General features: G+C 35.4%; 2 protein-coding genes across 3 annotated transcripts in view; one reads left to right on the plus strand and one right to left on the minus strand.

Moving 5' to 3' along the window:
* Positions 1–2345: 2345 nt before the first annotated feature.
* On the minus strand, positions 2346–7215 carry TMEM126B (transmembrane protein 126B). Of its 2 annotated transcripts, XM_063094727.1 has the most exons (6): positions 7143–7211; positions 6173–6263; positions 5666–5784; positions 4323–4516; positions 3036–3147; positions 2346–2779 (listed from the first exon to the last, which is right to left on the minus strand). In XM_063094727.1, the coding sequence occupies exons 3-6, from the start codon at positions 5773–5775 to the stop codon at positions 2596–2598; spliced, it is 600 nt and encodes a 199-aa protein (XP_062950797.1). In that variant the 5' UTR covers positions 5776–5784; positions 6173–6263; positions 7143–7211; the 3' UTR covers positions 2346–2595. The 2 variants fall into 2 exon arrangements, with proteins under 2 accessions (XP_062950797.1, XP_062950796.1); XM_063094726.1 differs by lacking the exon at positions 6173–6263 and having other exon boundaries at positions 7143–7215.
* Positions 7216–8467: 1252 nt separating this feature from the next.
* The window catches only part of DLG2 (discs large MAGUK scaffold protein 2), a 2032915-nt gene continuing 2015729 nt past the window's right edge, over positions 8468–25653 (plus strand). The window contains exons 1-3 of the mRNA XM_063094161.1: positions 8468–8696; positions 9075–9229; positions 23540–23671. Of these exons, the coding sequence (XP_062950231.1) occupies positions 9211–9229; positions 23540–23671 (151 nt within the window). The 5' untranslated portion in view covers positions 8468–8696; positions 9075–9210. The remainder of the gene's footprint in view (positions 8697–9074; positions 9230–23539; positions 23672–25653) is intronic.

Raw genomic sequence — 25653 nt, forward strand, 5'->3', positions numbered from 1 at the left:
GCAATGTGATATAACACAAAAGCGGGGAAAATCACATGGTGAAAGAACTTGGAGGAAATGGAGAAGAGGCAAGTATAAAGGCAAGTTCTCATAATAGGGACCATATCTTATTCATTATTATTCACATATCAGGACAAACAGACAATGAAAACATGTTTATTGAGCAACTCCTACATGCCAGGTATGGTATGGGTATGGTATGTTTCTATTTACTTTAATCTTCATAACCAGACTACAAAGAAGTTCTTAATTTGTTTTAACAGGAAACACAGTCAGAAAGGTTAGGTAACTTACCCAACATGTGGTATTAGATAGCTATCATACAATAGATGTTGAGTAAATATTAGCCGAATAAGTGAGTACATATTTATTCGGATGAAAGATAATCTTGTGAATTCTCTTTGCTGTGCTTCCTTTTAATCTTTCATAAAATAGTGCTAGACTGGTAACTACAGGCTAGGAAAAACCCACCATAGTTGATATGCAGTAATATCAACAATAATGGCAGCTGCTATGGCCTATTTGTCTCCCCAAAATTCATATTTTGAAATTGTAACCCCCAACGTGATGGTATTAGAAGGCGAGGTCTTTGGGAAGTGATTAGATCATGAGGGCAGAGCCCTCATAAATGAGATTAGTGCCTTTATAACAGAGGCCTCAGAGAGCTGTCTTGCTCTTTTCATGTGAGGACACAGCAAGAAGACACCATCTGTGAATCAAAAAGCAGGACCTCACTGAATACCAAATCTGCTGGTGCCTTGATCTTGGACTCCCCAGCCTCCACAACTGTGAGAAATCAACTTCTGTTGTTTATAAGACACCCATTCGGTGGTATTTTGTTACAGCAGCCTGAATGGACTAAGACAGCAGCTAACACATACGGACTTCCTATGACTTGGGCACTGTTTTGATTTACATAATTAATTTAACCCTCACAACACTATGAGGATGAGTACAATTTTTATTCCTCATTTTACAGATAAGGAAACTGAAGTACAGAGAGTGGAAGTGGTTTGTTCAAAGCCATCCTACCCCTAAGTAGGGAAGCCAGAATTTGATCTTTGAGTGGAGCTCCAGGCTGTACTTTGCACTATCTTGCTTCTAGGTCCTTGTTGCCTTTCTTCACTGTGGTTCACCTAAACTTCACCTTTGAACTCAGGCCCAGAATACCAAGGTTTCCTTAATTTCTCCTTTCAGGCTTCCTATAGTTACTTTGTCAAATACTGTTTCCCAAAGCCACAGGAAAATATAGATTGCCTTGCCAGACTTTTTATCTAAGAAAAGACAATTTGAAGTCATGGAATAAGGTACAAAGCTATTCAACTTTCAGGTGGCAGGGAAGGTGAAAATAGGTCAACCTTGTTGTATTTCCCAGATTACCAAGTCTTCAATCTCAAAATGAATATGATTAGGACAAGGAGAATAAGCTGTGTGGTTCCATTCTGTAACTTATTCTTCCCATCAAACAGTGTTCATTTCCTGAACTAAGATAAATGTGTATTTTAGAAATGCTTCAGCAGACTCTAAGGAAGCACACTGTGAACTCTTTAGATTAGAAGCTTCTGAGGGCAGGGACTGACTCTCTGTACCCTTGTGCCTATCTTAATGCATGGCAAATAGGCACTCAATAAATGTTCTTTAAAGTGCACAGTGAATTATAACACCAAGGTCAAGAGTTTGGATCCCAGGACCTACCAGTGACCAACAAACAAACTGCACAACAAGGACAATTTGTAAGTAAGAAGAAAATTAAATATATTGAATTAGTTTACAGTAGAAGAACACACTATATGTTATTTCCATATCTTGCTTTCTTATGAACTTCTAATTCCTTCTTCAAAATTTAGCTCAAATGTGGGCCGGCCCCGTGGCTCACTAGGGAGCGTGCAGCGCTGATAGCACTGCGGCCGCAGGTTCAGATCCTATATGGGGAAGGCCAGTGCGCTCACTAGCTGGGTGTGGTGCAAGCGGCACCGAGCCAGGGGTTGTGATCCCTTTACCAGTCAAAAAAAAAAAAAAAAAAAAAAAATTAGCTCAAATGCCACTTTTTTCCCCATAACTTCGCTTTCTGCCTAAATTAAGAGCCACACCCTCAGTGCCCCCACAGGATTATATGCATACTTCTCAAACTATGTGGTCATGTTTCTCATTCCTTCTCTAATTATGCCTTTCTTCTGGGTAAAGACGATTTCTTATTATGTGTAACACAGTGCCTGAGATACAGCTGGAGCTTAATAAATGTTTGATGAATGAATACTTGTATATATGCATAGAACAGACCTTAAGGTCCCAAACTAATTTCCATACACAACGAGGAAAGAAAGATGAAACTTACATTTGTTACATTTACATTTATTGAATTACTGAATATTTATCATCTGCTATATACCAGGCAAAATAAACATACAATGAAGAAAGAAAAATAAAACGTACACTTGTTTATTTAATTACTGCATATTTGTTGAGTATCTGCTATATACCAGGCATAAGGGACAGAAACAAACTGTCTGTCCAGAGTTACTTTTAAGTCTTTCAGCAATGCCCGAGTCCTCATCATAAAAATCCCTTCTGAGTCAGTATCCATTCATTCTTTGGTTAATCTTCATGTACAGTTTTCTCGTGTGTCCTTTCAAATGCTGCGTAATGTTGTAGACCATTGAATACTCCAAAAATTATCTGAAAGATTAGAGGAACTGCCATTGCTTTCATCTCTGTTTGACAAAGCAGAAGCCAATGGAGTAAAACCCTTCCTTTTGGTGGCAGTGGAACAGTATGATACCTAAAAAGGAAAAAGAGTTAGTCACTTCTCCTGGATATATATCCCATCAAAAGTTTGCTGTTTTCTACTAACCTGATAGTTTCCATTCTAAATCTATCACACAGACAGCGAAAAGGTTAAAAGTTAGCTATTTGAAATACCAAACTACTATATTTTGATTAAAATATATCATTGACATCTAAAGAATAAGGAGAGTATGTTAACAGGAACAAAGGGAGGAAAAAAAGGAAGAAAAGAAATGAGTAGACAGACTTACTTGACTGCCAGTCGTCCATTTCTAGAAAAAGCCAAAGCACTGGGATAAAAAACACCACATACTAAGCCAGTCAGTGAACTTCTCAGAACACAATTTTCCTTGCTTATATTACCTGGAAAACAAAAGTAAATTTGGTCTCCCTTTCAAACTTAGGATAAAAACTATTAAGAAAGTGTTGTGTCTGAGTAGTTATCTGCACTGTCCTCAGCCACAGTGAAACAGTATTAAGTATTCAAAATCTATGGTAATAACAGGGAAATGCAGCATGTTTTACAAATGATTTCATTACACTTTACCATACGGATAACTACCTTTTACATATGTGGTTATAGAAGCAATTTTATAATAAGAATACTAAAGTAGCAGTTCAAACAATTGGATACTAGGTTATTACATTTTTATTGTCTACTATGTGTCAGGCATATTCTCAGTATTAGGGATACTGTGGTACATAAGAAAGACTTGATCTCTGACCTGGACAGTCCAGTGGGTAAGAAAGACATTAGAAAAATATTTAAATAAATAAGTGTGCACAATACTTTGAAGGTAAAGTGTATAGAGGATGTATCTAGAAACCTAACCCACCACTAGAGTGTCAGAGAAGGTTTCCCTGGGGAACAGATATTTAAGCAGTGACCTGAAGAGTGAACAGGGGATAGAGCCTCCACCAATTATTAGCTATAAAACTTAAGGTAAGTGAGGCAAGAAATAACATTAGAAGTCTATAATATGCCAGATACTGTGTTAGGCATTTAACATACAGTATCTTTTGATTATCAGAACAATCCTGTGAGAAGTACAATTAGTCCTAATTTACAGATAAGACAACAGCCTCAGAGATAAATGACTTGTCCAATGTCATAAAACTTAAGTAGTGGGAGGCAGGATCTGAAATCATGTGGGTAGTATGCCAAAGCTTGTTCTTTTCCTAGTATGTTATGTTGCTTCTTAGTGTACTTGAATATGCCTCAGTTTAGATTGCTTATCTATAAAAAAGGGACAATACTACTTGCCCTGCCCAATCAGGAAAATTGTCATGAGGATCAAATAGGACAATACTAAGACACTTCAAAAAGTTCATGAAAAGATTCATATTATCTTTTAATTCCATTTTTCCATGAAGTTTTTTTTTTTTCTGGTTCATGAATTTTTTGAAGTACCCATGTATATGGGAAGGTACTTTGTAAGCAATAAAGCAATATACAAATATAAGAAAGAATTATTGGCATATGTTAATGAGGAACTTTACTTAAACATAACATTATACATTAATGGATTTAAATTTACCTGAATACAAAGCATCAGTTACAAAGAGCTTGTAAGTAATTATAGTAGACAAAAATGGAAGTATAGTCAATGATGCATATGTCTTCAAAGCATCGTGTTTAACCTTGAAGCAGTGTCTGAAAATGAAGTTTGCCAGTATTCCAGAGAAACCAGCTGTTGTTCCAAAGAACACTGTTCCATATATATTTACGGTGCTAATAGGAGAAACAAAGAGAAAAACTAAAATTCAACATAATATTCTCCTAATGGATATATGCTTTCCTGGATAGTTGTTACTACATATTTACTTGACATCAAATATTTCTGGATCACTTACTATAGTGTCTTTTGTAGGTGGCAAGTATGGGGAAGAGAACAACAACAACAAATTCCACTCCTGATGGAATCTGTATTCTATTGGGAGAATATAATTCTCTTTTTGAGAATATTTAGGGTGGTTCCCTTTTCCTTTTTTTTTTTTTTTTTGGTGGCTGGCTGATACAAAATCTAAATGCTTGACCTTGGTGTTATCACACTCTGGCCAAGTGAGCTAACCAGCCAGCTAAAATGAAGCTCTTTTTAAGAAAGAATAAATTTTGGCCAGAAATTATGTATGTTCCAATGTAGCCAAATTTTATGAGCTACCTAAATGCAAGAATGCTTTTCTTGCTACTAAAAGAAAATTAATTTGCTTAAGGTCATCTAAAAAAAAAAGAAGCTGTTTAGATTTGGTTACAACTTCTAGAAAATAATTATTTCTGAATTAATCCAGATGCATTTAAGATTTGTCCAGGATTTTCAAAACTTCATCTAAAGAGATCCAGTAGACTTAATTTTAGTTATTCTGCTTCACACCTAAATCCAGAAACTTCTGAAGTTCAAGATCAACTGTCCTTTAACTTTATTCTTGAGCTCTATTAATCTAAAAGTCAAAATGATGTGAGACTAATGTACACCATAGAATCTGTAATCCTTTTGGCTGTACTCAGTACTGTGGCCAAGATAATCAATCCTAAACTGATTTTAATTACAAATGCTCATCAATTAAGTATAAGTACCTCCCCCCCATGGTTTTCTCCTAATTACTTTTAATTACAAATATTTATTGCACAAAAATGTTTCAGCAATAATTGGACATTTTTTTTAAGAAGCAAAAGAAATTATCCACAATCCCAAATATTCCAACAAATCACAATTTTCATCTGTCCATCTTTCCCTCCAGTTGTTTTTTTTTTTAAAAGCTCTCTTCATAACCAACTCAATACAGTTAATAGGATCTTAAGACACTCCTCAGAAACAATGGCAATACAAAAGATCTCTAAACAAAGTTATTGACTTTCAGTCTGGATGTGTCTCTCCCTTACTTTTCTTTTCTAAGATATTGAAAATTTTTTTCTATGGTTTCGATGATCATTGGTCTTCTGAGCTTTGCATCTTCTAGAGGACTGGGCTGACTATGCGTATGTGTTGCCATCTTGATATCCTAGAAAACAAAAAATTCCAGAACCATAATAGCTAATGATATTAATATTGAATAAAACCTTATAAAATTCTACAGATTCAGATTTTAAAAAATTTAGAGTCTAGTCATTTGCCAGGTACCATGTAATCTGTTTCCACGTACTCTGTTAGTGATGCAATCAACATTTACTGAGCTCTTATTATTTGTTAGAAAGTAGCTTTTTGATTCATACAATAACTTGAGAAACTGGTGGGATAATGATCATCTCTACTTTTACAGATGAGAAAACTGAGGTTTAGAAAGGCTGACTTGCCTTAGGACTTAGTTTAGAAGGATAACTTACTGAGATACTGAGTTGTTGTTTACTAGTTTCCCCCTTTCTCATTCCAAGAAAGTAGCCAGGCCATACCTGCTCTCCCTGCTCTATCTCTTCAGGTGGGGAGATGGAAACAGTAGCTGCTTGCTGACAATGATCTTTATCCTCTGTCTCTCATGAAAGCCTGAGACAGTAAATAATGAAATACTGAAAACAGGATAGCAAATATTTATTGAGTGCCTAGTCTTTACAAGGCGCTGTCAAAATAAAGAAGCGATTGCTTTCATTACACTCCCCTTACTAAAGCAAAGATAAAGACTAGTAACTTTCAGAAAGACTTCTACATTTACTGAAATGTAAAGATTTTGCTATAATCAACATTTCACCTAAAAATTAACTAGTCTAAGGCCACTCATCTGGTCACCATGCTTATACCAGTAAGAGTGCATTTATGTCAGTTTATAGTTTGCAAACCACTTTACGATTCTGTAGTGCCTTTATGTATATCATTTCACCTGACCTTCAGAATTTTATTCAACTTTCGTCATCATTTACGGAGTACCTGGTACATGCAAGCTCCCGGCTAATTAAGATATCGTCAATGTCCTCAGGAACCCTTAACCTTGCGAGAGGCCAGGACCAAAAAAGCAGGGAATTTAAACGGAGAATGAGGGTGCCATAAAGAAACAAAGAAAGCCAAACTTAATCTAGTGAGAGGAAGTGTGGGAAGGCTTCCCGGAGGAAGTGACATTTAAACGAATAACCTAAAGAAGAGATTTTGGCAGGGGTGGGGGGGAGGGATTAGGGGGAAGTATTCCAAGTTGAAAGAAAGACTTGTGCAAAGGCCCGGAGGCAAGAGAAGACAAGCTTCAGACTTTAGGTCTACTTCCTCTCCACTTCTTTCCATAGCAAAAGGGGATTTATTCGAGTTCTCCCTGCATGGACTTGGGGGCTGTTCTCTTCAGCGTTTCAAATCCTCTTCACATGCATCATGTCAGAAGAATTCGCCAACACTTTGAGACTGCAGAAATTACGTTTCGTACCACATTGGGTTTTCGCCTACCTTCTGCGCTTCCCCAGTTCCCACCGGTACCACACCAGCAGCCCCACGCCCGAGCGCCGCCATTTTGGCTGCCCACGTGACTCGCGGGTGGGCGGGGACCCAGAACGCCCTGGGCGGGAAGTGGTGGGGACTCAACGCTCTCTCGCCTCTCGCCTGCAGCCTGGACCCTCCCCCACTCAGTCAAAAGCCGCGCCCTCCATCCTGGCTGTGATTGGACGTGGCGTCCAGAAACTACGTCCACTCATTGGTTTCGAAGAGGTTCAGAAGCCTGTGGGCCCGTCCCCCGTGCCAGCCCTGCGTTTCCTCCTCCTGCTATTTGTCTGCATATGTCTCCCTTCTGCGATCCTGAGGGGAGGTTGGGGCGGTCTCAGCCTAAGAATGTCGCTGCGCGCCTTCCTGTCCTCAGTGCGGCTCCGTTAGCTGCCTTGAGGGAGCTCGCCCCTCTGACCTGGCGGGTGTGTTATGGCTCCAGTTTCTCGGACACCTCCTCCTCACAGCCCCCAAGCGGCCGCCTAGAGCCGTCAGAGCAGCCTCGACTAGCCTCCTCCCTTCGCTGCCGTCTGACTCTTTTTCGCGGTCTTTAGTCCCCTCATATTCCATCCTTTCGCCCTCTTGGAAAGGGACCGGAGGGGAATTTGCCCCCTAGCCCCTGGGAAGACCCCTTGTCAGCTGGTGTTTCGAGGCGGGGGGCGTTGCGCGGAGGCCTGGCGCTCTTTCGTGCACGTTAAATGCCCAGCAGTATCTCCCAGACCGTCAACCCCCGACCCTCCAGTCTCCGTGTCTTAGAGAAGCCAAATTCGAGAGTTATATAATTTCTAGTGCTGCTGTTTCTCCTGCCTGAGGAAACGCTTCATCGCGTGGAGGGTGCAGGACATTTCAGTGCTCTTCTATATAAGAACGGGGTGTGGGCAGGGGTGGCCAGCGGTGGCAGAGAGATTTCTTGTCTTTTCTGCAGAACGAAGGTGGGTAGTTTGGAGAGAAATTGAGAGAAAGGGTGGATGTGGAAGCCAAGCAGCTGCACTCTCTCATTTAGGAAATCGTGGACCGTTTGCATAGCTTTTGCTTACACGCCTAATACTACTACAGCGTCTCTGAAAACACCTTTGGGGGAAGGTTTGGCTTCTCCTCTCGAACAGTCTCAGTGTTTTTCCTCGCTGGATAGAGAGCTGCTTGGATGCGAGGAGATGGCATGATGTGAATGACTCCAGTGTGAAGAAATCTGCTTCGCCAACTCATCCTGCATCAAGTGCCCATTGAGTAGCACTGTCACTTTAATGTCTCCATGCCAAGGGATTGCTTTCCTTCTTTTCAATCCTCTCGGTTAATACATGGGAGGATCAGAATCAGAGGGGCATTAAGGATCAAGCCTGGGGGGCTTGGAGAGCACAGAAGAAAAAAAAAAAAAGAAAGTGACAGCAAGCTGGATCCTGTCTTACTGAGGTGGTGAGATCCGGAACTTCTGGTCCAGTAAATAGAAAGGGGCCTTTCAGTCTGTCTTCTGCCCCAGAAAACTGTTCAAACTCACCCACCTTTTTAGAGATCAGAGTCAAAGAGGTTTTTAAAAGTATTTCTTTTTTTGGGGGGGAGGAGGGCTTAAATTTTTTCTAAAATTTGAGGAACTTTATTATCATCCCGTTCATCTTTGAATTTGGTCATGTATAAAGTAATGAGACAACTGTCTAAATTTGGTTTGTGCCTTAATTGAGTTAGTCATTGAACTTCCAAAAATGTCGCTGCCTGAAGAGGAGCTTTGATAACATTTTCTATGCTTACAATAATTTTCTCAGCTCTTCTTTAAAAAACAGAATAAAGATTTTATAAAGATTGAAAAACCTGAAAAACTAAAATTATTTTTCTCAGAACTGTGTGGTCAGTGTATAAAAAGTTTAGCTGTGGAAAAAAATACAACATTATTTTCTTTATCTGAAGTAGAAGACTCAGCCTGGATTTCAGAACTGAACAGTGAAGTGGTTTACAACAGTTACCTGGCTCTTGGCCTCAATCCAGCTCGATCAAGCTGAGACCTGAAAAGAGATCTTGAATCCTGTGGCAGTGGAAAGACCCAAGAATGCCAGTCAAGAAGAAAGGTGGGCTGTGAGGTTCATGTATAATATATGTTTCTGTCTTTTATTCGTTCTGGTATTTGTAATTTAAATTGTATTCCATTTGAGTGTAAGATTTTGGTTGGGATTAGGGAAATATTTATTGTAATTATCTTTTCAGTGGTACATCATTCAGTAATATTTTTGCTAAAGTAAAATGAAGTAGGTCTATAGTATTTAATTGTAGAAATTTTTAATTTCTTAAATCAGGTTGTCTATATCACCATTTGTAATAAGAATAGATTTGGTACCATCGATTTGGGATCTTCTTTACTTTGTTTTCTTAACTTGTTAAAGGTTACTTTTAAACAAAGTTTTAAAAAGAAACTTGTATAGTGGAGCTCTTCCCCAAAGAGTTAATATTTATCAAGTTAATTACACAGTTGTAAAAGATAGCAAAGTAATTTTGTTTGCACTGAACCGAATTATAGCTTTATAATTTATACTTTGATAAAACATAGATTTCATATTTGGGTTAATTCTAGTATAAATCTCCACTTTTGTGATAAAGCAAAATTTTGGTAACTGATACATGCATTATCTAAAAACATGATTGTCAAGTTTTCCAAATGAGACAAACACCTACTTTTTCCTTCCCCTTAACGGCTTTTATTACGTGGAAATAATCAAGATCCATTGGGTTTCTGAAGCATAGTTTATTATAGGTCAGACCTTGGGGATTCAATTTAGCCTAGATTAACTTTGTTCCAAAGAATCCTAGTGAAAGCAGTTTTTTTTTTTTTTTTGACGTGATACAGAAGATGAGATCAACTATAGTTTCTCAAGAGTTTTGAATCAAAATTTATGTGAGCACCCATGAACTCTACTACACATGGACTAACATAGATCCAAATGTTGTCCAGTTATATGAGTAGCTATGATCTGAAACTAAAACTCTGGTCGAACTGTAGGTTAAATTGCAACCTGGCTCTGCATGGTGTTTAATTCTTCTACCTGTGGATTTGGAATGTTCATTGAAGAAAATTGTAATCACTGAGATGCTTCATTCAAGCTGGTATCTGTAGAGAGGTACAATGACATATAAACCTTTGAAACACCTAGACCTATGCTTTTTGCACAGTTTAAGACTGGGATTGTTTCCTTCCCCCATTGTTGCCCATAATACCAGTAGGGAAGTACTCTTTATGAGATTTTGGAGCCACACTTGTCCAGACCTGACACAATCGGTTTATCTGAAACAAGAATGGTTTGGGGAATGTAGCCAATAAATGATATGGCTCTTTGACTTATTTAACTCAATGAGTGTTTTTATTCTTTCTACCGTTTCTCTAGGCAGTCCTTTTTGGACTACCTCATTTTGGACTAATAATTAAACACATTGTGTGTGTGAGGAGGAGAGGAGGGAGAGAGAGTGGAAAGGAAGAGAGAAGAGAGGGAGGGTGAGAGAGAGAGAGAGAGAAAGGGATAAAAATGTATGTGGGAAGGATGAGAAGGAAATGCAGTTGATGTTCTAGGTATAATTTAACTGGGCAGGGTGAACCATATAGACTGAGTTTCTTAAAAGTTCTTACCTTTAAAGGAAGTGTTACAGAAATCGCTGATACATTATTGAAAATTATAATCCTTTAAGAGATAGTATTATAGAGACTTCCTTTTTCCCCCTCCTTCCTGTCTCTCCTTCTCTTCCCTCCCTCCTTTTCTTCCTTTCTTCTTTAATAATAGATTGATGTAATGAGTCAAATGTTTTAAAGAATCAACAAGTTCTAATTAGCAGAACTAGTGTATATTTGTATTATACTAAAGTATGTACACTATATAAATTACTTTATGAACTGATCCAGTTCGACAATTTATCTGTTTTTAATTTCTTAAAACTGTTAGTATTAAGATATATATTTTTGAATGGTATAGACAACTATCCAAACAAGTTATTACATGCACATTGTATTTTTAATTGGCTAAGCTTACTATCTCTACTGTTTCTATTACATAAGAAAAACAAATATTTTAAAATTTAACCTAGATTTATTCTGCAGGGAACAGTGTTCTCCGTCATCTTGAGTCTCTTTCTCCAGTGTTACATACGGTAGATATGATGGAAGAGCTAGACAGTGTGATTTTAAACAATACCTGTCCCCACAGAGCCATGTGTTTATTCATTGTTGAATATATTGTTGTTAAAATATGAAATTTTCATAAGACAGATTTTCATTTGTTTATTTTGTATATTGTTGTCAAAGTAGAGAGGGGATTCTGTCATTGATAACATAAATGTGGTGGGAAGTGGGAATGGTTGTGACATCTCACTAAGCCTGTTTTCTAGGTGTTCTTGAGTAAGCTGAAACTGCTGTATCTCAAACCTGCTCTTTTGCTTAATAACATTACTTCCTAGCTCTCCCAGCCCAGTCTCTTCTCATTTTTACAGATCTTTGTTTTATCAGCAGAAGACTCTTCTGTTTCTCTGTAGGAGATTTTTTTCCTTGACACTTTCAGATTCTCTTAACTACAGTAATAACTTATTTTGCTTCCAGTTGAACCCTTAGGGCAATCTTTGGCATATGTCAATTGGTGAAAATTTAGGGCCAATCCAAGATAAGTTGTATTAGCTTTTCTGATATAATGCAAGATCATAGTGTGTCATAAGGGGCTGTTTTAAGAAGAGTTCTTGAATTGATCTGATATGATTTCATGTTGGGTTAATGTAAGAAATAAAAGTTAATGATAGCTGTGTTCTTCCCTGTGTTTTCAGCAGAAAGTCTCTGTTTTAAGGATAAAATGTGCTTCAACAGAATTTTTTAGTACAGTGCAGTTACTTTTTTGAATGTTTTTTTTGTTCTTATTGTCATTAAATATAGGAAGAAATCAATGCTTTTTATACTTTGAGATAGATGCTCATTTTATTTCTGTGTTTTTAAAAATTGTCCTATTAATTATCTTATTAGCTTCTTTTAAACTGTTATAGAAGTCTACCTGATGTTATTAATTTATGTGAAACTTTATTTCCTTTGAATTATTTTTTTGCAGCTGTTCTCAGCTGTATAATACAGTATGTAAAAGCAGATTTTTACCATGCAATGAAAGTTAAATACTATCATTTTCATTGATAATGATTTATTTTCACATTGTATCTTTTTTGAAAGCTGAGTAATATATAATTAGAATTCTAAGACATGCTATTGCCATATATTCATGGTCACCCTTGCAACTGAGATTGTTTACTGGGCTCACAGTCTTTTAAGTATGTCTTTGCTTCTGGTTGACTATTCTTCATAAAAGTGTCATGTCTGTTTTTCTTTAGTTTTCCTCTCTCCAGGGAAGAGAACTTAGAACTCTTCTGCTTATTTCTTCCTTATTTAAAGTTTTCTTCTTTCATTATTTGTTTTCTTTCACTTTGTAGCTTAACTTCTTTTTAGTGGTATCTCGCTAATTTACATTTGCCTTTCATTATCTGGGCATACTCTCTTTCCAGCTCTAGCTTTTTTTAAGTTCTGAAAATAATTTTTTTCCCCAGAATCAATAAGGGGGAAAATATGTACCTGAATTTATCGACTGCACCCGAGTGGCTATTTTATTCCTTTTGTATACATTTTACCAAATTTGTGTTTGAACTTTCATGTTTGCCATACCAGTGCTGTATCCAGATGCTTCTTGTATTTTACAAAACTTTATTATTTTTTCCCCGCAGACAATAAAACTCAAAAGAGTTAAGCACTGAATCTTCTCAGAGAGAGGATGGGAAAAAACAGTTTTCAAACTTCTGCAATTGCTGTTAAGTCAAAGTAAAATAGATCATTTACTAAAGATGTGTTTAGATTTAAATTGTCCAGAAGGATCATCTTGACCTTGGTTGAGAGGGTTATTGAAAAACCATGAAGACACAGACTCTTGATGTTGGAAAATATTTATCAATTCCGGAGGCATAAAGATAGAGCATTCCTCCCCCATGCCGGCCAGCCGGAAAAAAAGAAAAAAGAGCATTCTGGAGAAACAGAAGAATACTTTTTGTGTTCAACTTCTGATAAGGAGTATGCTAGGAAGCAAATAGTAGGCATAGAGGTAAAATTATGTGTTAATTGATTTTATTTTGCATGTTTTATGTATTGGGAAAGTATGTAAATAATATGCTAATAATTTGATACCATAAAATGTGTGAACTTCTAGGTTTTTGGGAAACTGCCTAAGAGCTCCATTCAAGATAGAATATTTGATCTCTCCTTTAGGCCTATTATTTTTTACTTTTTTGGGTAGAGGAGTCTAATCAGTAAGAAGATATACACAAAACATTGGATTTTTAAAACATTGAATTATGTCATTCAGTTTATTTATGCCTCTGTCAATAAATAAATCCCTTACTATTCTATAATAATATATTCACTAAACTACAAGAATGCTATTCTTTCTTGCTTATATATTTCTTTATATGCCTTTATTTCTTAATATTTACTGTGTTACCATATCAGTGATTATAAAATATTTTTTAGTATAAGGCTGAGATGAATAACATCTTTTTTATTAGGGTAAGGGGATCTGTTCCCAGCTACAATTTCTGCTCAGGAATTTGTTAGCAGTTGAGACTCTAGGGCTCTGTATCCTCTATGTAGGTTGCTTTGTCAGCAACGGATCATGAGTTTTGCCCAGTCTCTTCTTCAGTCAGTCATTCTGAATTCCAACTAGTAACCTTTCTGCATTGATTCAATTTTTAGTAAGTTTGTCAAAGCTATTTCAAGAATCATGGCCAAGTCACCTCTGTTATTAAACAATTCTCCTGATCCAATTTATTTTAGGACTTGAGTTCAAGAGGAATGATGTGTTATGAAGTAAAAAATCCTGTGAAAATTAGTTACTAAACTTAAACTTTCAAAAGCTATGGGTAAGATTTTGTATCCTCTTTCTTCTGATGATACCATTTTGCTAACCACTGAGGCCCTAACTCTGTTAGGGTAAGATTCGGAGGCTTCTGTTAGGGGGCCTGTCATTTTGGAGAGCTGTGACATCTTTATCATTGAAAGTACGGTAAGACTTGGAATGAAACTGTTAGGTTCTGTTCTCTTTAAATTCCTTCATAGCTAATGAATAAGCTAAAATTCTTTTAAAGGGTAAACTCATGTATATATTTAAGGCAATAGCTTTACTTCCATTTATTTATTTAATCATTTATCCATTCAACAAAGATTTATTGAGTGCCTGCTATGTGCCAGGCACTGTGCCAGATGTGTGTTTTGCTGTGGCAAATGATAATCAATCTCTGCCTTTATGATTCTTAGAATTTGTCAGGAAGACAGATATGGGAATGTGATTTCAATGCTGTGTGGTGAGGTTAATACACTGTGTCATGGAAACAGATGAGGAGCACTGAATCTCATCTAGGGCAGATGTGATATTTAAAATGAGACACAAAAGATGAATAGAAGTTTACCAGAAAATGTGGGAAATGGTAAGATGCTCTTTTAGATCATTATCTATTTTCTTTGTCTTGAATTATAACATCATATCCTGTGTTGTCATCATCAATATTAGTAATATGATGAAAAAACCTAGGCTGGTAGTCAGAAGACTTGGCTACTAGGAGAAGGGACAAGATCAGATCATCATTGAGCTGGCCTCTTGGTCTGTAAATTTAGGTATATAAGAAATATTCACTTATTTACTATAATTCACCTTTATTTTTGACTTAGTCACTGAGTACTGGACAAAATAACTCCAACCCTTTTGAGATTTTCCCTGCTTCCCTGAGGTTAAGATAGAGTTTCATCTGGAATGGGGGTATTCTCTGGTCATTGGTCATCTATATACAATAGCATACCTCTGAGATATGAGTTATTGATAACTCTCTCTGGTCTGGCAGAGATTTACAAAGTCATGGATATTACTTTTTTCTGGAATTTCTGTGTTTTTGTTTGCCTAGATGCATTATAATGTCATTCCTCTCTGGGGTCTTGCTGCCTTTCAGGCAATGCCGCCAGTAAGTGGAGCCTAGATTCTTGCTGCCTCAGGATCCAAAGACTTCTCTTGGTTTTCTCCAGCTGAGAAAACCTCCTTCTAGAATAGGGAGGGGCTAGGAGAAGTTCCTTTCTCTGCCTTTACCTGAGAATTTCTCTTTTTCATCTCTGTAATGAACTCTTTTATTTTGAGGGCTTTGGCTTTTGGAAAGCAAAACTGGAATAATTCAAAAGTCCCTTCTGTTTCCTGTCTTGGCACATACTTCCCCTGAGGGAATAAAGCACAGAACCAGTTATCTGCTTGAATGAGAAGAAAAGAAATGGGAAAATTTAGGGAGAGAAAAAAATTAATATCTCAAAGTGCCAATCTCCCACACAGGCAGTAGAGTGTACATGCCTTCTTATGGTGATGCTACCAGATGACTTTGTGAAAATCCCGTAATCCTTATAAACTTCAGTTTCCTTTTTAAAAAGAGGTTTAATACCTTTTTCTTTCTTACTATATGTTGTTTCCTTTTTTCATCAGCTGAGATAATGTATGTGAACTTCACTTTTACAAAGCTAATTAGTGATAGAATTAGAACCAGAAGTTTGTCCAGTGCTCTTTTCACTGTATGAGTGTGGTGTTCTTTGAACGAGTGAATGGCATCATGGTGTACTGGAGGAGAGGCCAGGGTTGGAATCTAGTTTTACCATCAGCTACCTAAATTATCTAAGGAAAATCAACAGATTGAGCTTCAAATTATTCATCTTAAAACATGATTGTACTAATAATACCTCTTAGTATTATTGTGAGGATCAAATCAGATACCGAGTCCATGTAAAAATTATTTTGTAAATAGGAAAGTACTACACAAATGTTTATCATCAGAAACCCCTCTTTTTTTTTTCTGGTCCAAGGAGTAGAAAAGTTGTGTTCAGAGTCAGAGTTCCTTTCCATCAGTGGTTTGGGTTCAGCTTCCTGGTCAGCTTCTGGAACAAGCCTCTACAGATATGGCAATGACACATCTGATCACAGATAGGGAATGCAATAGTGTACTTTTTTTTTTTTGTCCAGGTTATAACATTTCTTATGAGTATTATTTCTCTTCCAAAGATGGTAAAGTAATTTATAAACCATATAATGTATATAAAGTGATTGCAGTCTTCAGGTTTGCTTTAAGCGTGGCCAGACATTTTCTCCACTATTTAAATTCCAAGTTTTATTTATTTATTTATTTTCTAGTTTGTTACAACTGGAGCAATGCATATTTCAATATTTAGCTGAAGATGCAGTTTGCTGACTTCTTCCTTTCTATTTATTGCTACTTAGCCTTGCACTTTTCCCGTCCTTCTCCTTAACAGTTCTATAGAAAATTCAAAAGCATGGCTTGTTTGAAAGGAGTAATATAAATATACCATTTTATACTAATGTCTTTTTGTTTCAACAGGAGAAATATCTTAATCAACAAGTGTTTCTTGAAATACATTAAAAAGATTTTTTTTGAGGAGAGAAGTAAAGTATAATTGCTAAGGACAATTATGGAAAAGAGAAACACTGATTTTTTTTTTCCAGGAAGTCAAGTTGCAATATGACATAATACTCAAAAGTATGAGTTTTGGTGTTAGACCAGAGTTTGAATTCTGGTTCCAGCACTTACTGGTTTTGTAGCCGTGAGCAATTCCTGCCTTTCTCTCAGTTTGTTTCCTCATTTGCAAAATGTATGTAATAGTATTTCTTAGGTTTCTTGTGAAGATTAAATAAAATGATTTATGCAGAATGCTTAGCATTGCTCAACAAATGCTAGCTAATATTATTAGTAATTAAATGACACTTTTGTCATACCATCTTGAACTGTAAATTTTAATATTAACTTCATTTTGAAGTCCTGGTGCAAGAGTAATTTAATATCCTAGATTTGCAAAATAACAAAAACAATAACATGAACAATAAGAATTAAGCATAAAATATTAATAAAATGATAAAATATTTTAATTTTCTAGTTGTAATGTTTAATAAGTAATCATAAAAATTGTTACTATTCATTTTGCTTGTATTTATTAAAAATGATAGAAAAGAAAAGAAAACCTAATTGTTATTGTTTTAATTGATATATATCACATCATAGTTAAAGTGATCTTTCTAAAACTAAAAAATGGTGATACTCCTCTTCATTTAAAAATCTTCTATGGCTTGTTATTCCTCCTTGGGTATAAGGCCAAACTTGTTAATGTGATATAAACTTATTTCTTTATGGCACCTCACATCTTATTATAACATTGTTACACTCTTTTAAAACAATATTTACTTCATTGAAATTTCCTATTTAATTATCTTTATTTTCAGACTAAAATGTCTGTGAGGGCAGACTATTGCCTGTCTTGTTCAGTATTGAATTCCCACTCTCTGAAACATAGGAAGATACACAATAAATACCTGATTAATGAATGGAAGACCTTATTTTTCTAATCTACGAGCCCTAAGGCAGGGCCATTTTTATTTATATGTTATTAATACAATTTTTATTTTAATAAACGTGTAAAAATTAGTGATTCAACATTTAATCCTAGATTCTAAAACTCAATTTGCATCTGATTGGCCAAGTTTTATTATTTTTTTTTCATAGAAATATGCTCAACTCTATTTCTGGAGGATTAAGGATGGTATTGTGGAGAGAACACTATACTTGGAATCAGAAGCTTTAGGATTAAGCTCCAAATCTGTTATTTAGTAGCTTTGTGATCTCGGACAAGCCACTCTGAATTTCAGTTTTATGTAAAATAGGCATAATATAACATCAATGGTGAGAATCAGATAATGCATGTAAAAATTCTTTTTAAACTGTAAAAATATTGAGTAAATTTATGTAAAGGAATTTAATTATTCTAAATGCATTGCTCTTAAGATTTGTTTGTGTATTAAATTTACCCTTTCCTCTATTATACTTTGATCTTATATTCTATAATTCTTCCCCTTTTTAGCCATGGCAAATGATTTTATGTATCACCCTTTTCTTCTTTCTGAAAGTTCATTTGTTAGCACTATGGTCAATCACCATTTCAAATTTAAGTTACCTGTCCCAGATTATTTATAACTTTCTGGCAATGCTATTCTTAAGCCAAATACAATAGAGTTGACTCTTAATTAACAGATACACGATTAAGTATAATTTTGATTATGTAACATTCACTATATCCTTTGGTTGCATATTTCATGCAAAGATTTCCTATTTTAAAAAATTATTTCCCCCTCCACTTCCTCCTATGCCTGCCCTCAGATAATCCAAATATAGTTTCATTCTTTGAATAGATTTAGGAGTTACATGAAGGTAGATTTCCTTTATTGAAGAACATATGAGAATTGAAGCCATTATGTCGCCAATTCAGGTGAAAAATTCAGGTATAAACCTGGTTGTTTGAACATCAATTAAAATATTAATTGACTTTTTGGAATAATTATCTAAATTTCACACTTTATTCAACTTATAGAGATTTGGCTAGGGATTTTGGGTTTGTATGACTGGATTCTTGTCATCTTGTTTCTTTTTGTTTGTTTGTTTGTGTAATTTGTTATCTTTGCATAGGTGTCTAGTTCTAAATCATCCACAAGCTGAAGGTTTCATTAACCAGAAATAAGGATTTAAGAAGAGAAAGTTGAAGAGCATAATGGAATAGCCACCAGGTGATTATCATTATTGATAATCAAAAGAAGCATAGGAAGGCAGCCACAATTCCAGCACTAGATGCTGGCATGCAAAAGCCTAAGTTGTCTAAAAAAGACTCGATCACATTTGATTTTTTTTTTTAATATTCTAGCACTTTGTTTTATGTATCATATTTTTCTCATACAGAGATGAGAGGCAAAATAAACTCTGCTGGTTTAGAGAACATCTAGCTGCTTTGAGTCAATACAGTATCTTTCCTGAGTAGTTAATAAATACATGTGGAATGAATGAATGAAAGCCCCCTTACTTAGCAAATTATACAGAAATAAAGAGTCTTAAAATTATAATTGTGAAAAGAGAGAGAGAGATAAGAAAAAAGGTGTCTGGTACTTTGTAGGTTTAAAAAAAATATCTTTAACAGGTGAAGGAATGAAAATGACTAAAGCTTTAGGCACTAGAGATAATCATGTGATTAGAGCCCAATGATACACATAAGTACTGAGAGAAGTATAGTATGATTACGGTATTATTGGTTATTGGTTACTTATATTAGTAAGTAGTGCATACGAATGGGTTAGAAAGTGAGATCAGTAAGCACTATCATTTCAGGGAAACTGCTAATTGTTTAATCATAGACAAAATGGAGATTAACATATTTGTCCCTGATTCGAAGTTGTTAATATTATACAGGTAAAATATGAAAGCATTTTTAAAAATTAAAGTTCTATACAAATGTATTAGCATCTGTTCATGCCACCATTCTTTGTTAATATAACTTATGTTAAAATTGGAGAGAGGGGTCTGGCTGGTTGGCTCACTTGGGAGAGCACGGCGCTGGTAACACCAAGGTCAAGGATTCAGATATCTGCCAGCCGCCAAAAAAACCACCAAAAACCAAAAAATAAACTGGAGAGAGCTCCCTGTTCATACACATTTATTTTTTATATTTCTAACCTTTTTGGGTAAAAGAGAACTACACAATGTCCTCCCCCATCCACTATTGCCTAATTGGGATTCTCACTTCTGTCAATGGATAAGCTTGAAGTTGGCCATATTATATAGGAGTATTAGGGAAGGCCTTACTGCTAAGGTGATGTGAGCAGAGATATGAAAGAAGTGAGGGAGCAAGCTTTATGGATATCTGAGGGAAAGGTGTTTTAGGCAGAATAGCAAGTATTAAAGGCCCTGAGGTAGGAGAGTTCTTGGCATATTTGAGAAACAGCAGAGATCACTTTGGTTGAACTGAATTGAGCAAGAGGAGAGGTGTAAGAGAAGTCAGAAAGGTAGACTTTTGTTCTGAGTGGGATGGGGAGTCACTGGAAGGTTTGAGTTGAGGAGTAACATAATCTGGTTTATGACTTGAAGGAATCTTTCTGGATGCTGTGTTTAGAAAAGACTGTAGGAGGGCAAAGGTGACAGCATATAGATTAGTAGGAGGTTATTGCAATAATGCAGGGGATGGATGATGGTGGGCTGGCCAGTGTGGTAGCACTGGAGGTGGTGAGAAGTCGTGGGGTTTTGTGTATAATTTGATATTGGAGCCCACAGGATTTACTGATGGATTAGATGTAAAGAATTAGAGAGGAATGAATGATGACTCCAAGGATTGGGGCCTGAACAATTGTAAGGATAAGAGATGCAGAACATTGAAGCACAAGCATATTGAAGGTGGGTGGGTAAGATTTGGAGTTCAGTTTTGACAAATTAAGTTTGTGATGCTTCTCAGACATCCAGTTGGGAATGTTCAGTATTCAGCTGGATGTGAGTCTGAAATTCAGGGGAAAGTTCTGCATTATAGACATAAATTTGGGAGTTTTGAGGGTACTGATAATATTTAAAGCTAGGAGACTGAATAAGATTATCTAGGAGAAAGGAGGAGCTTTCCTAGGGAGTAAGAATAAAGAGAAGAAGTCTTAGGATGTTCAGAGGCTTGAGAAATAAGGGGGAACAAGTAAAAGTGATGGAGAAGGGGCGTCTGTGATGTAGGAGGAGAACCTAGAAGAGAGTATTGCCCTGGAAGAGTGGTGTGCTGGAGCTGTCTTGTACCAACATTGTAAGAGCCTATCATTAAATTTTCAGTAAATTTGCAAGCTGGTTGTGAAACACAGGCATTTAAAAATTATACGTAAACTTAAATAAATTATATTAAAAACAAAAGTACATACTGGCCAGCTGCCAAAAACAAGCAAGAAACAAAAGAAAACACTTAAAACTCATCAATTTCTAATTATTTTTCACTTCAATACCATCACTGCTCTTGAAGTTATTTACATCTATTGTATATATATATGGTGGAAAAGCTATATAATGATGTGCTGCTATGCATCTCTTCCCTGGTTCACGTTCAGTAATGTCATTTTGGTAGCTTGAAATTGGCCACGATGGGAATATTTACACCTCAGAAACTGCAAATGCTACAAATTGGGGCTTGATTTTTTGTTTTGCCGGCAAGAAAGTGATAAAATGTTAATAATGAAAGTGCAAGTTAAAAAAAAATTGTGTCTGCAGCTGTTAAATTGTGATTAGTACAGAAATTGAGGAAATATTTGTCTACTAGTCAAAAATAATTATCTGATTCAGCAAAGATATCACATAATTGATGAGGGAGGAAGGTTTTCACATAAACCATCTTTGTTGCTTTATTTTCATCTTATTCATTAGTGTAACAACAAAAAAAATCAACCAACTTTTATGTTGAAACCATTCATCATTTACAACTCTAAGTTGGCTTTGATTACAAGAATTTGTGGCAATAATCAACAATATTCTCGAGAATCAACTGACCAATGGAATTTATAATAAAATGTTACATATATTATTATTATTTGTAGACTGGGTGCTACACATTCTTATATCAGTAAAATATATAATAAACTTATGTATGTGTGTAGGTGCACACATTTTTTTTTTTAACCCAGAGAATTAGTTAAATATTTACCAAAACACTGCTGCTTGGAAGCCTAGTGAAGAAAGTGTTTTCAGGAGTACAACAGTATCAAATGCTGCTAATGGGTCAAGTGAGATGACTGAGAATTGACCACTGGATGTAGTAATATGGAGATGATAGGTGGCCTTGACACTTAGAGCTGTTTTAGTGAAATTATAAGAAAAAAGTCGGATTAGAATGGCATCAAGAAAGAATGAAAGGAAAAGAAGTGGAGATAGTAAGTTTTTCAAGGAATTTTGCTGTAGACGGGAACAGAGAAATGAGGTCTGTAGTTAGTTGAAGAGAAATGAAAGGTCAAGGAATGTTCTAAAAATCACTGAATTATAATTTATTTGTATGCTGATAGAAATGGTTGAATGGAGAAGAAAACAATTGATGATAGAACAATGTCCTTTAGTAGGCAAGAGAGGTTAGATTCTAGTGCTCAAGTAGAGGAGTTGGCCATAGATAGAAACACATGTATTTCATCCATAGTAACAGAAAGAAAGGCAGAATATATGGCTGTAGTTACAGGTAAGTCAGTAGATATTATGTTAGGAGCTTGTGGAAGTCGTCTTCTGATTTTCCATGAAGTAGGAAGTAATATCATCTGCTGAGAATGACTGTGGGGTAGAAAAGTTGGAATGTTCAGGGCAAAGGAGGAGATATGAAATAAAGTGCTCAATAAATATGAACTCTTGTTATAATAATTGGTATTTAGTATATTTTTGAAAGGTGGTAGATTGGAGGGAGAAGAAGGCTTTTAAAATTTAAAGACAATTATCATTTACTACACACAAAGGCCATGTCAATTTGATGACCTTTTGAAGGATATTTTGTCTTGTGAGGGTTAAAGACATGTATTCAAGAAGTCATAATACAACATGGTATGTGTTAGGAATGCCTAAGTATTTGTGTAGTCAAAATGGTTTACAAGAAGGGGAGGTAGTGATTAATTTTAGCCATCATTGATGGCTTTATGGAAGAGAGCATTTGAATTAGGTCTAAATAAAGGGAAAGTGGATTTTTCAGTTGACTTATTGATTGCTCTCTAGGTGCTAGGACATTATGTGAAGCATTGTGCATACACTGTCTTATTTAATTCTGATATCTGTGAGGGAACAGAAACTCAGAAAGGTTAACTTGTTAAAGTTCATTTATAGCTAGTAAGTAGGTTTCAGACCCAGATCAAGCTGACAACAAACCCTTTTCCATATAGCACACTGATTCTAAGGGAAGTTAGTGATATGGAGGAGTGATATTCCAGTACAGGGAGCAGTAGGAGCAAAGAAAAGTGCAGAGGTAGAAACAGTAGAGAAAATATGTGTGTGTGTGTGTAGAGGGAAGTGGAAGGGAAAAGTGAGAAATCCAGTATGAATTGGGCACTGTGTCTGGAGGGGGTAGAGTATATAGTGGGAAATAAGGCTGAAAATAGAGGTTGTAAATAGATCATGGGAAGGAGGCCTCAAAGGTCCTGTTAAGGAATCTGTACATTAGTTTGCAGGAAGTCATCAATTTTAAGATAGTTTTTCTGACAAGACAGAATCACACCTAATATGTGAACATCTGTTGTCCAGCATCGTATTCTTCACTTTGATTTGTTTCACTGCTGGAGATTCTTTTGGAAGACAGGATGATAGAAATAAAAGTGGGTTATTGAAATTAGGTTTTGAGTGTAATCAATTTCATATGATAGTTTATGGTATTTGATAGTAGTTTTATTATTTTGTGTGATGAGATTGGGAACACAACTATAGAATAGTTTGATGTTAGCTTACTATTTTTCTAAGACTGTAAGGTAGAATTTTAAAATCATGTTTTTCAGATACTGACCGAGCTTTATCATTACTGGAAGAATACTGCAAAAAATTAAGGAAACCAGAAGAGCAGCTGTTGAAAAATGCTGTTAAAAAGGTGATGGGTATCTTTAAGAGCAGCTTATTCCAAGCTTTGCTAGGTATGTATTATAAAAATTATCATCTTAATGGTCAGAATTGGGCTTAATAGTTTGAATAATATGGTCAAAAAACCAGATGTTAACTGAATTTCAAACTGGAGTAATTTTCCATGATACTGGAAGGGAAGATTCATTTTTTTTTTTCCTTTTTCTTATTTAAGGTTAACCTAAAAAAGAATGCTATAAAATAGAAATAAAGAATAGGTTATTGAAAAATATATGTGTTGAATCAGTTTTTGTGTAGGCAGAAAATTTATACACGCACACAAAAATCTGAGTAGTTTGTTGCAAAAAATTGAGGTCAAATATGCTAGAGAAGGAAGTTGCCTTTCTCTAGAGAAGGAATTGTCTTTCACGAAAATGATGATTTATATTCTACTCAGAAGTTTTACTTTTACTCTCTTCTTAAAAATAAAAACATCTTCCTTTCTTCTCTTAGGAAAGTTTATGATCCAGAATTGAGAAGTTTATTAATGAAAATCTCAATGCTTTGGGATTCTTATCAATTTGTCATGAATCTAACCACACAATGTTTAACCTTATGTTTATCTTCTTATTTATTAGAGATTGTGAAGAAAATCAAGGATGTGGTTTATTTGTGTATGTCTTTATACATACATCTTTTGCATTTAGGCAAATAGATAGCTTTTCATTCTTTTTTCGTATTTAAAAGATAAAGTAAACTAGCAAAAATATAAATGAATACATCCTCCCACCCCCAACAAAAACAACCTAATAACTAAACAAATTAAAAAAACCCTACTCATACTATACATTTTACTGGGTTTAAACAGTACATTTTAAATAAGTAACTGAGTCTACTAGACATTTGTATTGCTTTTTTGGATCTGGTGGATATTGATATAAAATCTAAAAATAGGAATATATGAGGTTAATATTGAAAATATTTTATTTATGTTTTTATTATAAATATCTATGCTTTTGATAAAATCCTCAACTTCATAGTTTGAGTATAATTTTAAAAACCATTAAATTTTGCAAATTTGAAAGTCAGTCTATTGAATAAAAATAGAAGTAAAGAGCTTTATAGGATTATTTTGCCTGAGGGTTAATTTCTTTTAAATTTTGTATTGTGCCTGGCAAGAATGAAGGACACAAATGACTGTAATCATCTTAGCTGGCATTAAATAAAAACAACTCTAAATGGAGTCTTACAGAATTTAAATAAACCCTATCAGAGAATAGTATTTTAGAAAACATTTTTAAACCACAAATTTCTCAATTAAAAACTAATAGTGTTGAGAGGAACTTGTCGATTAACTTGGAATTGTGTTCTTCATAAAGACTGAAGCAGGCAAGTGCTGTAAAATAACATCTTAGTTTCCTGGTGTGTGTGTGTGTGTGTGTGTGTGTGTGTGTGTGTGTGTGTGTGTGTGTGTGTGTGTGTGTGTGTGTGTGTGTGTGTGTGTGTGTGTGTGTGTGTGTGTGTGTGTGTGTGTGTGTTAGATATATTTTGAGAATAAAACTTCAACACCCCCCCAAAACAAATAGTATAATTTAGTTGATAATTAGTAAAGGCCATTAACTAAATGGCAATGTATCTAAATAGGTTTCTTTTGAAAGCTTGAGCTTTTGAGAAGTTGATTTAGGAAGAGTATTGTTGGAGGATTTAGATAATTCTACTATATTTTGATGGTGTATTCATTTGATAATGTAACACCATTACCTAGGGAATAAAAAGACAAATGAGTGACAAAGAATTGCATTTGGCCATTATTTTAAGTGCGCGTGATAAATATCTTGGCTTAAAGACTGTAGTGTAGTTTGAATTTCTGTAATAAAATGAGAGGCAACAATAATCTGTAAAAAGCTGTTACGTAAGTAATCCCAATGCCCAGCTTTGAATAGATAGAATTGCTTTGGCTGATCTTTAAAAGTCGTTTGTGATAAACCAGAGTGCAAAGAATGGAGCAACATTATACAATGAAACATAATTTCCTATAGAGTTCTATTTGGCTAGC

This window comes from Cynocephalus volans, chromosome 4, assembly GCF_027409185.1.
Source record: "Cynocephalus volans isolate mCynVol1 chromosome 4, mCynVol1.pri, whole genome shotgun sequence".
Classification (NCBI taxonomy): Eukaryota; Metazoa; Chordata; class Mammalia; order Dermoptera; family Cynocephalidae; genus Cynocephalus; species Cynocephalus volans.